The 12,727-nt window shown below is 45.7% G+C and overlaps 1 protein-coding gene across 1 annotated transcript; it reads right to left on the reverse strand.

The window, feature by feature from the left end:
- Nucleotides 1-217: 217 nt before the first annotated feature.
- Nucleotides 218-3,921, reverse strand: LOC123500950 (piggyBac transposable element-derived protein 3-like). Its single transcript, XM_045249496.1, has 3 exons — nt 3,073-3,921; nt 2,617-2,779; nt 218-327 (listed from the first exon to the last, which is right to left on the reverse strand). Exons 1-3 carry the CDS (start codon nt 3,919-3,921, stop codon nt 218-220), a joined length of 1,122 nt encoding a protein of 373 aa, XP_045105431.1.
- Between the last annotated feature and the right edge of the window lie 8,806 nt (nt 3,922-12,727).

A 12,727-nucleotide genomic window follows, 5' to 3' on the forward strand; every position in this document is an offset into this window, starting at 1 on the left:
TCCACGTGGGGAACCATATGTGATTTACACTACTCCCCAAGGTCATATACTACTCCCAAGTTTGTTTAAAAGTCATTTGGTCTTGGACATCTGCCTGGGTCAGCTCCTGGTTTGAAATCTGACCCACAGCATCTTGACCCAGCTGGCTTCTATTTATAGCAGGGTCAATGTCCCGTAGATATGTTTATTTTTTCCATGTATTGCTTCTGCTGCTGCATCAGGTTAAGACATCAATATTGTGTTCTATCAACTGTGTCCTGCCCGGGACACTGCTCAACACAGAGGAGTACTTCCTCAGCCGCCGAAGCAACTCATCTTGCTGATCCCCTAAGGGTTCATTCAACCTTCTCTTTCAAGAGATGGAGGCTATTGCGTTCCCACTGCCCTGTAGGAACAACAGGTTCAGGCCCAATAACTTCTGGAGCCTCTGCCTCCCAGCAGAAAAATAAAACTGAAGATGCCTCTTGCACGGCAGAACTAAAAGAGCCCTTCTGGCTAGTTAACGTGACACAGCTGAGCCCTCTTGCGCCGGTCAGGAGTGACCACCAGGTAGTCGAGGTCACCTACCTTCTTCTCTATAACATAGGGGCCACTATAGCGGGCAGCAAGCGGCTGGCCCTGAAGTGGTAACAGCACGAGCACTTCATCTCCAGGGGCAAAACTCCGATACTCGGCCCTTCGGTCATAATACCCCTTCATACTCTGCTGGGCCTTACACAGGTGGGCCTGCGCCACCTCTAATGCCTTGGCCAATCTCTCGACTGCTCATGAGGCTCTTAAGCAGTGAGACAGGGCGCTCAGGCGACGGCTGACACCAAGCCTCCCGAACAACGTCGAGCGGTCCACGCACTCGGTGTCCAAACACTAGCTGATGGGGTGAGAAACCCAAGGACTCAGTGGGCGCTTCTCTCACCGCAAATAAGACAAAGGGGACACCCTCGTCCCAATCCTTATCTCTCTCCATGCAGAAACTCTTGAGCATGGTCTTGAGAGTTTGATGATGTCTCTCCAGGGCTCCCTGAGACTGTGGATGATAAGCACTGGACACGATGTGCTTGATCCCCCACGCAGTCATCGTATCCTTAAACAACTTTGAAATAAAGTTGGTCCCCTGATCGGACTGCAGCTCTGCTGGCAATCCAAAGTGTGTAAAGAAGGTTAACAAAGCCCTCAGCACCACCTTAGAGTGAGTGCTTCTCAGGGGAATTGCTTCAGGGTACCGCGTGGTAACATCCATTATGGTCAACAAGTACTTGTGACCAGCCCTGGTAGTAGGTAAAGAACCTACTATATCAATCAAAACCCTCGTGAAGGGAGGATCAACAGCAGGGATGGGGTGGAGTGGCACCACAGGGGGTGTCTGATTAGGCTTGCCCACCACTTGACAAGTGTAGCAGCACTTAAGAATCGTGGCTACTTCTCCAGATATGCTGGGCCACCAAAAATTGCGACGCAGGCGAGCGACGGTCTTTCGGATGCCCAGGTGTCCAGCCATGGGCCCCTCATGTGCCAACAGCACAAGTGCCTCCCGCAGCTTATCCGGCACAACTACTTGCAATAACTCACCACCGTCACTCTCCTGCCATCTACGACACAACACCCCTTGGTGCAAAACAGACTCCTCACTTCCCTCACCCACTCGAGCAAAGAAGGAGGCCAACGCCGGGTCCTTCTGCTGCTTACGAATGAGCTCTGCAGGCTCTAGCTGGGTAAGAGAAAGGGGGAATATAGGGTCATGGGGTTGGGCCAACGCTGCAACCCTACCTCCCACACGGCATCGAGGACGGAGAGCTGGCCCAGGCTGCTCCGCTTCTGCCATGTGATCCGGTGAGTCCTCAGAAGGATCATCACCACCAGCCAGGCAGTCACCAGGCAAGAGAACAGCTCGCTCCCTGCCTCCACGATGCTCCACAGGGGGAGAAACTTCCAACTCCCCGCAGAACTGGAAGTCTCCCCACCCTGGGCGCCAACTTCCAACAAACTGCCTGACTCATCATGCTGGGGCCTGTGCTGAACATCAGAGACCTCAGCCTACACACCAGGAAGCAACTCAGCACGAGTGCTCCCTCCGGAGTGCTCTGCAGAGTGAGGATAACCATCAAACAACTCAGCTACACCCAACACTTCGTCCTCACTCTAAGTAACAATTCCCAAAGCCGAGTCTGGTGCATTAACCCTTCAAAGCCTGAATTATTTTTTTCTTTTGTAAATGAATATGTTTATGATATTTTTATTTAGTGGTCATGCTAAAATGTATTTATGTGATTGAAATTAATTTCGTATTTGTATTTGTGTAGTTATAAGGTGTTACCATATGGTCACGCTAGGCTAATCTGGAAGCGGAAATGGTAGGGTCCTTGGATAATACAATACAACATATGCTCCCTTGAAGCTAATTTTATTTTTTTCATAGAGTACACATAAAGGTTTATGGTGATACAAGATACAAACATAATTGTTTTACTATCTATTTATATACTGAGTACACATAAAGGTTTATGGTGATACAAAATACAAACATAATTGTTTTACTATTCATATGCTGTGTTTTACAATATTATTTGCCAGTGTGATAGGTAAGAAAGCATGACACACACAGTCCAACATCACATTTACTGCATGCTGTGCGACCTACAGATTTGCAATATTCTCCTGCACAACGTCTTCTTTTGTTGCCTAGGTTTTGAATAATGTAATGGTTTTTACCATCATATCTAATGGAGTCTGGTAGTCGACCTTTGGATACACTGGCCTTTGACGTGGATGGCGACCAGCTCCTCTGGGGGAAGATCCGTAAGATGTCAGATAAAATCTTACTATTTCCCTCTTGAACTCCAGCTGTGTCAACTTTGATCCTACACTTCTGTGTAGTTGCCATGCATTCTGAACCGATACATCTAACAGCCATGTGAAAATTGACCACCACCATTTTTTACCACGAATTGATATTCTGTGCCTGTTTACGTTTTCATCCATCAGATCTGTTCCTCCCATGTATTTGTTGTATTCTCCAATCAAAAGTGGTCGTGGAATCATTATATATTTTTTTTCCTTCTTAGAATATCTCCTTACATGACCAACGGGATTGACTGAGTGAACAGTTGTTGCTACAGTAACGGATCCAGTGTCTTGCCATCTTGCAACTAAAATTCCATCATCACTACACTTATATGTAAAGGTTCCCCTTTCAAGCTTCTTCATATCTTTGCAAGGCATTATGGTGCATTCCTTTGGAACCCGTGACTCCCTGATTGTCCCAGTACCATTGTATCCCTCTTGTTTCAAATAACTCAGCAGCTCCATACCAGTGAAGAGATTATCAAAATATAAACTGAATGGCAAATTCTTTGTATCATCATCAAAACTATCAATCATTTGAATTAGAGGAGTTACTGCCTTTCCAAATTGCTTCTCATAATCCTCATTGATTTGCACATTCTTTCCTTGATACACATCAAAATTTACCAAATAGCCCGAAGGAGTGTTCAAAGACCAAACCTTGTAACCAAACCTAATTGGTTTTCCTTTGATAAACTGTTTACACCCATGAGGCCCATAATATGCAATCATAGATTCATCATAGCTCAGCCTAGGTACAGGAACAAAGTGTTTTACAAATTTATTTTGAAGTTTCTTTATCAGTGGACGGAGCTTCCATAATTTGTCTCTTGAATCCATGGCATTATTATCAGCAAAATGCAGAAATTTCATAATTTGGATAAACCTGTCTCTCCTAATAGCTGCATGAACCATCTCATTTCTCATGTCTGGACCTGAATCCCAGTAAAACCTTTTTCCTGGCAGCCTATTGTACCCAGAGAGAATCAAAACTGCAATAAACACTTTCAGCTCGGCCTTAGTTACTGCAGGGTCAGGTTCATTCTTGAACTGTGCATAGATTGGTATTTCAGCCAATATCATGTTAAATATGTCTTCATCAAAAAACAACTCTAGCAGCTCATATGGACTAAAATCACGGTACTTTGAAAAATCACATTCAGGAAATGAGACAATGAGTTGCACAGGTCATGTTTTCCCCACTTGCGTTGTTTACGTTGATTCCGTTTCCGTTTTTCATTTTTCTTACTAGGTTTACAATTATCACCTTCTGCATCATCAGTAGATAGTTCAGGGTCAAGCTGTGTTCGTGCATTGTTTGCAAATAATACCTCAGCTCCAGCACGTAACTGTCTGCCAGTCAAATTGTCGAGCATTCCCCCTTCGTCTTCATCAGCAGAATCTTCATCTGACTAGACATTTGGCTCTGGAGGTTCAATGTACAGCCTACTAATGTCCTTTTCATCATCTTCCAGTTCTTGAAGTATCTCGTCCACTGTTAAGTTCCTAAGAAGAGAAAATAAATAAATATATTTATAATATCGCTGTAAAAACTCAGAGTTTATTTTTTCATTCTGCAAAAAGCCTAGTGTAACCATACGGTAACATTGTGATTGCACGCTTCCCTAACAAAACGTGTATATAATAGTAATACACTGGATACATGATTTGAAAGAGTAGTTCCTTCTTTATAAAATAAGATATAATCAAACATAAGAATTAAAACAGAAGTGAAGAAAACTACTGTCCTACCTTTTCGATTGAGCCATGGTGGATGGCGAGAAGAAGCGTCTGCACACTTCAGCTGCTTGTGCCAGACTAAGGAATAAGATGACGGTAGTGATGTGATATTTCATTTAGCCAATGCCAGGCATTCTTCATTTGGTGGGAAATTTGAAACGGATAACATGCTAGAGATCTGTTGTCACTTAAAGTGCGCACTGAAAACTGTGACCATATGGTAACGGTAGGCGTTCAAGGGTTAACAAGTGACTCCACGCCATCACCGTCAGCCTCCACACCAGAACTCAATGGTGAGCCCAACACTGGCTCCACCACATCAGCACTGCTACTCCCATCTGGAGTTAATCCCACCTGGCTGCTAGCAACCTCCTGGGTAGTAACAGGCTCTCTCTCAGCCCGGCGGGCCTGAGAGCGGGTAATAACGTTCACAGAGTCTTGCACCACTGACCCAGACTCTTTAGCAACCTCATCCTCATCAGAGGTTGGGATCCATACACGACCACCAGCCAAATCATTCCCAAGCATGAAGTCCACTCCTGCGACTGGCAGTTCGTCTGCCACTGCTACCTGAGCCGTAGCAGTGACAAGAGGACATGACAGCGTCACCTCAGCCGTCACGAACTCCTCCACAGTGTTAAGTCCACGACACAACACTGCCTTGCTAGATGTCACCTTCCTACCAGTGACATTTCGGCACACTGACTGCTGTGCTCCCGTATCACGCAGTACAGTGACGGGATACTTTGTGCCATCAATCTCAACAGTGCCTCCACACAGGAAAGGACGGCACCAGTCGAGCTCACTATCCTTAGGTGCGGGCGTGGCAACGGGGGGAGGAACAGGGGGGGCCAACCTGCTCTCCCTCTTCCAAACACAACTCAGGCACACGTCGTGCCTTCTCACTTCTAAAGCCTGAAGGAGTAGTCAACTCATCACCACAAACTTGGTCTGGCCACACCAACAAGGCAACTGGTTTCTGCGAGGACTTTGGAGTTTCAGTTGTTACTAATTTTGGGCAATTGAACTTAATATGCCCTTTTCCTTGGCAGTGATAGCACGTAGGCTGGTAATCATACTTGGGAGTTTTAGGGGCCGCCTTCCCGCCGTCCCATCCTTCGCAGAAGGAGGGGTGGGGGCCTGGGGCTTTCCAAAACCCATCTTACTGCCGAATCCAGTATGTCGCCTAAAATGGCCCGGAGAGCCCGAGGAAGAACTGCCACCACTCCCTGGGCCTCCCTTAGGACCACCTTCCTTACGACTCCAACTCCCAGGCTGCTGCACAGGACGGTGGGCCAACACATAATCATCAGCCCATGTAGTAGCCTCCTTCAAAGTCCTAAACCTCTTCTTCCTCAACAGAGGTACCAGCTCCTTATCAGCAATATCAATGAACTGCTCCATAACTACTAACTCCTTCAAAGCCTCGAGAGAGTCAACACCCTTGCTTGCAGTCCACCTCTCAAACACTTGCTCCAGTGAACGAGCCCACTCGAGGTAGGAGTCACTTGCTCGCTTCTTCTTTCCTCTGAATTGCAAGCGATAGGCTTCTGGTCGCAGCTCATATGCCCGCAAAATGTCAGCCTTAATCTCCTCATAATCATCCAGATCATCAGCTGACATTTTATCATAAACTTCCAAGGCTTTTCCCTTGAGTTTATTCGCGACCAAGCCTACCCATCTCTCTCGAGACCAAGCAAACTCCTTGGCTTTCCTCTCGAAGCGAACAAACCATTCAGCTACTTTAGCCTCATCAAATTCAGGGACGAGCTGGAGACTTTGAACTAACGTACGCTCTACACTCTGTTTTCCTCCTCCTACACTACCAACAACTCAAGGCGTACTTACTGCATGGCGAGTTCTCTCCCACTCCAACTCTCTATCTTTATCTGCCCTTTCTCTCTCCATCTCCAATCTCATCATCTCCATATCCCTAGCCTCCTTCTCTGCTGCTAGTCTCTGAATTTCTCGTCTTTCTTCCGCAGCTAGTCTGTTTGACTCTCGTCTCTCTTCCGCAGCTAATCTCTTCAACTCTCGCCTCTCTTCTGCTTCTATCTCCATTTTCCTCATTTCCAGCTTTAATCTCAGTTCCTCCAGTCTGGCAGCTGACTGGACACTACCAATACTGTTTGCGGGACTAGATCGTCGGTAGCCTTCCCTGCTTCCAACACTCCTGCCAGGGCTAATATATCCCACATCACCTTCTCTGGGACCGCCACGTGCATTATCATGACACGTAGTAAATGCGTCCTCACTGACCCCACACGCGGCCAACGACTCATCATACACATGTGGTGAGTCTCGCCGGCTCACACTCGCATCCTCACCCTCCACTGGTGAGGTGAAAAAGTCAGTAACTCTCCCCATGGTGCTCACAGGGACTCGTTCTCACAAACAATAAAATAATATAAGTAATAATACCCCACACAATACACTACACACTATAAAAGCACTTGGTTTATCCTGGCGAGGTCGCCACTTTTATGTTACGTACGCCACACGGCTGCGGTTAACTGCTACAGCTCACTAGAGTGTTATTCTAGCAAAATCGCCAACTTTGTTACGGTCAGTACAGTGGGGATTATAAAACACTCCACAGAGTTCCCACTACTATAACTCACAGCCGCCGTAACCCTCAGGTTCTTTCAAGGTCGCCAACAGTGTATAATTTCCCCCACTGTAAGGGAATCTCCTCAGCAACTCCTTCTCCTCCTGTACCCAACCAAGTAGAATTTATAAATGGTAGATGTTATGTGTAACAGGGCGAGGCCTTAATACCCCCTAGAGAAACCGCCCACACACTGTTTTTGGAACACTTTTTTATCCATTCTAATGATATTCCTGTTTTTAGTGATGGTTCCAAATCCGACGCAGGTATCATCGGGTTTAGTGTAGTTTTTCCCTCTTTTTATCGGTGTGGCAACCTTCCTTCAGTGACGTCCGTTTTTACGGCGGAGCTGTCTGCCATAGTCCTAGCTTTACAGATAATTTTTACTCTTCCTGTTTCGTCTTTTACAATTTTTAGTGACTGTCGCAGTGCTCTTACTGCTCTCTCTTCTACTATCTCCCTTAACCTTAAGGTTTTATCAGCCCTAGAGTGGCTATATCTACTTACCAGAAGAGGATATCGTGTTGGGTCCCTGGTCACGTTGGTGTTCCAGGGAATGAACACGCAGATCGCCTCGCTAAAGAGGCAGCAAGTCGCGCTCCATCTTCTTCCCCTGTTCCGTTTCGAGATGTATTTCATCTAATTCGTGTGGCGGTTGCAGCAATTTGGCAGAGGAGATGGCTAACGGGGGTCGCAACATTGAAAATGGGATAGATCACTACTTCCTCACTCCCTCTGTGGACATACACCCATGTCCGGGATCGCCGTGCACAGACTTTATTGGCGCGACTTCGTATAGGTCACACGTACCTTACCTCCTGACCAGGGACCCTCAACCTTACTGTGATGACTGCCTGGTGCCGCTAACGGTTCGGCACCTCCTAGTGGAGTGCCCTAGTTTGACTGACTTAAGACACCGCTACCTCTACCGCTGTCGCAGTAGTCTATTATATCTCAAAGCTCCTTGGACCAGAGTGCCTGGCCTTCTCCCAAAGCTGTGAATATTATTTGATTATATTATATGTATTTTAATGTTTTATTACTTTTATTGTATACTGTATTTTAGTTAGTTTTGATTTCAGAATTTTACTTTCTTTTTTAGTTTTGTAGTTTTTAATTGCTTTTAGTTAGTTTTTTTTTTTTTTTTATTTACGATGTCGTTTTACATTTCGTAGCGGCGCCAAATGACCGCTGATGTTGCGGCGCCTTATTTTAACACCCCCCTCTCCCTTCCCGGCTTCCTGTCTCCAGGGGTGAGCTTGACGGCCTAGTGCATCAGCTGACTCCACCTTTTCTTTTATTGGGTGATTTTAACGGCCGTCACCCATTGTGGGATGAAGGTGCTAGTAATCCTTGTGGGGTTTTAATTGGTTCTTTTATTGAGGATAAGGGATTGGCTGTTTTAAATTCTGGGATGTTACACATTTCCACAGTCCTACTGGGACTTTTACAGCTATTGATCTTTCTATCTCTACTTCTAAGTCTTTCCTTGATTTTAATTGGCGGGTCCTACCGGATTTACACGGTAGTGACCACTTTCCAATTTTATTGGAATCTGTGAACTCTGAGCCACAGTCCCGGCCCCCACGCTGGCCTCGATTCACAGATCTTAGCTCTTTTATCTGTCCGCTGGCTGACTTTTCTACTTGTGCTGAGGCTGTTGATTATTTTACCGATTTTTTTATTTCAGTAGCGCTTCAGACAATCCCTAGGACGTCAAGTCGCTTTACTAAGCGTCCCGTTCCTTGGTGGAACGCAGCATGCACTAAAGCTGTGCAAGAGAAACGGGCAGCTTTCTCTCGTCTCCGGCGACATCGTGGGGACCCGCAGTGCCTGGAAGCTTTTCGGCGCTGCCGAGCTCGGACCCGCCACGTTTTGAAAGAGGCACAAAGAGCCTCTTGGAAAGCTTATGTCTTCCATTAATGCCCACACCCCTCTTACGGATGTCTTTAACAAAGTCCGCCGAATTGCTGGGAAGTATTCTGCTCCTCCCCCACCAGTTTTGTTGTCTGCTGGGCGAACGGTGGCAGACCCTAGGACTGTCGCCGACCTCTTCGCGGAGCACTTTGCTAGTGTTTCCCGGAGGCATCCTGCAGCCCCGGGCGCACGTTACCGCCAGAGAATGGAATCTCTCGGCATAAATTTTTCTTCCTCTGGAGGGGAGTCTTATAATGTCCCTTCTCTGCCTCTGAGTTGCGGACTGCTTTGTCCCAGTGTCATGACTCTTCTCCTGGTCCAGACGACATTCCTTATGCCTTTTTGCGTCACATGTCTGACCGGGCTTTTAACTTTTTATTAAATGTATATAATATGATTTGGCATACCGGTGACTTTCCATCTTCTTGGGCTGTGGCAGTGGTTCTCCCATTTCCGAAGCCTGGGAAAGATCATCTCCAGGCTACGAATTACCGTCCTATATCTTTGACGTCTTGTATTTGTAAAGTGTTAGAAAAGATGGTAAATGTAAGACTCATGTGGTATTTGGAGAGGGGGAAGTACTTGTCATCGGTACAGTACGGCTTCCGAAAGATGAGGTCTACTACTGATGCTCTTTTATCCCTAGAGTCTTCTATTTGTGAGGCCTTCGCTAATCACCACCACCAGGTTACTGTATTTTTTTACCTCGAGAAGGCCTACGACACAGCTTGGTGTCATGGGATTTTACGTTCCTTGTTTAATTTTGGTCTCCGTGGCCACCTTCCTATTTTTATCCAGCAGTTTTTATCCAGACGTCTTTTACGGGTTCGAGTGGGGAGTGTTCTCTCCGATGCTACTGCTTTAAATGACGGTGTCCCACAGGGAAGTATTCTTAGTGTTACGCTATTCGCAGTTGCAATAAATGGTGTTATAGATACTCTACCAGAGGCGTTCACAGCTCTTTATATGTGGACGACTTGTGCATCTCTTTTGCTGCTTCTAGGATGTCACTGATTGAGCGAAAGCTCCAACTGGCAATAAATCGGGTGTCCAGTTGGGCCAACATGAACGGTTTTCGATTCTCCGCCTCAAAGACCGTTTCTATGCATTTTTGTCGAAATCTATATTTAGCCAATAGACGCATCTTATGTGTGGAGGCCACTCGATATCTTGGCCTATTGTTTGACAGCCGTCTAACTTGGGTTCCACATTTCCATTCTTTTAAAGCGTCTTGCAAGACGGCACTATCCCTTCTTCGGGTTGTAAGTCACACCTCTTGGGGTGCAAACAGGGACACGTTGCTGCTGCTTCACCGTACACTCATACTTCCGAAGCTGGCATACGGCTCTGAAATCTACTCATCCGCAACGGATGCACGACTACGCACGCTTGACCCCGTGCATCATGCTGGCATGCTGGGGTCCGCTTGGCTACGGGTGCATTTCGGACATCTCCAATACCTAGCCTTCTAGTGGATGCTGGTTTCTGGCCGCTCGACCTCCGGCGCCAGTCCTCGATGCTCCGGTGTTGGTTTCGCACCCACCGTCTTCCCGATTCTGTCCCTTGTCTGTCAATATTGCGGGACTCGCGTTCGCAGGCGTATGTCATTCCCGTCATTCCCCTGTTTTTACTGATGGTTCCAAATCTGACACAGGCGTTGGGTTTAGTGTGGTTTTCCCCTCTTTTTATCGGTGTGGCAGCCTTCCTTTAGTGGCGGCCGTTTTTACTGTGGAGCTGTCTGCCATAGTCCTAGCTTTACAGATAATTTTTACTCTTCTTGTTTCGTCTTCTACAATTTTTAGTGACTGTCGTAGTGCTATTACTGCTCTCTCTTGCACTGTCTCTCTTAATCCTTTGGTTTTATCAGCCCTGGAGTGGCTCTATCTTCTTACCAGAAGAGGATATCGTGTTGGGTTCTGTTGGGTCCCTGGTCACGTAGGTGTTCCCGGGAATGAACACACAGATCGCCTCGCTAAAGAGGCAGCAAGTCGCGCTCCATCTCCTGCCCCTGTTCCGTTTCGAGATGTATTTCACGCTATTCGTGTGGCGGTTGCAGCAATTTGGTAGAGAAGATGGCTAACGGTGGTCGTAACCTCGAAAATGGGAGAGATCACTACTTCCACTATCCCTCAGTGGACATACTCCCATGTCCGGGATCGCCGTGCACAGACTTTATTGGTGCGACTGTGTATAGGTCACACGTACCTTACACAAAGGTACCTCCTGACCAGGGACCCTCAACCTTACTGTGATGACTGCCTGGTGCCGCTTACGGTGCGGCACCTGTGGAGTGCCCAGTTTGACTGATTTAGACACCGCTACCTCTACCGCTGTCGCAGTAGATAGCGGTGTCTATTATCTCAAGGTCCTTGGACCAGAGTGCCTGGCCCAAGGACATGACGTTTTTAATTTTTTTGGGAGAAGCTGGACTTCTCCCAAAGTTGTGAATATTGTTTTATTTCATTATATGTATTTCTTTTATTTAGTTTTATTGTATTTTTAGTTTTTTACCTATTGTAATTGGTTTTAACTGCTTTTAGTTTTTATCAACAATTTTGTCTTTTTACATTATTGTAGAGGCGCCATATGACCGTAGATGTTGCGGCGCCTAAAATCAAAATCCATCCATCCATCCAAGGCCATGACGTTTTTAGATTTTTGGGAGAAGCTGGACTTCTCCCAAAGCTGTAAATTTTCTGATTTTATTATATGTATGTATTTTAATGTTTTCTTAAATTTTATTGTATACTGTATTTTAGTTTCTTCTGATTCTAGAATTTTTCTTTGTATTTTATGGTGTCCTTTTTTTAGTTAGTTTTTTTTTATTTTATGGTGTCCTTTTTAATATTTCGTAGCGGCGCCAGATGACCGCTGATGTTGCGGCGCCTTATTTTAAATCATCCATCCACCCATCAGTTTATTGCTCCATGAATTCTCTCCTCCTTGAAAAGTTCCTTCCTCCCAATTGATTTCTTTGCAATTAAAATCTCCAACGACTAATACATCCTTGTCTTGTGATACAATCCTTTCCATCTCATTTATTGTATCTTCCAACAGTCTCATGCTCATTTCTTGTCCATGCATTCGTCAGTGGTGGTATGTAAACCCCTGTATGTACCATTGACTTTCCATTACCATTTTTCACTTCAACCTGCACAATCTCAGACGTGTTTTTACTTGTTTCCACTTTGCCCACTCTAACACTTTTCCTTGTTATTATCATCACTCCACCTCCTCCCTTACCACATTTGTTTTTCAACCATATATCATATTCATTCCCAATGTCCGGTGTTTTCCACTCATCCTTCCACCTTGTTTCACACAATATTAACATATCAGGCTTAACTCTTGCTAGGAACTCCTCAATCTCTAACATTTTCGACATCAATCCATTAACATTAGTATAACAAATTTTGCTTACCTCTTGATAAATTTCTTTCTCAACCTTAGGTCTCACTCTCCAGTGAAACTGCTGCTTTTCTTCTTCCGTCCTCATATCGTTTTTTTGCTTAGCCTCTGTGACCAATTCCTTTACTCTAGTTCTCTCCTCATCCAAATCTTTGTTGTTCCATACATTTTTAAATTCATCATTTCCAGGTAACTTCCATGACCCATTCAATACTT

This window comes from Portunus trituberculatus, unplaced genomic scaffold (assembly GCF_017591435.1).
Source record: "Portunus trituberculatus isolate SZX2019 unplaced genomic scaffold, ASM1759143v1 PGA_scaffold_522__18_contigs__length_968829, whole genome shotgun sequence".
NCBI classification, from domain to species: Eukaryota; Metazoa; Arthropoda; class Malacostraca; order Decapoda; family Portunidae; genus Portunus; species Portunus trituberculatus.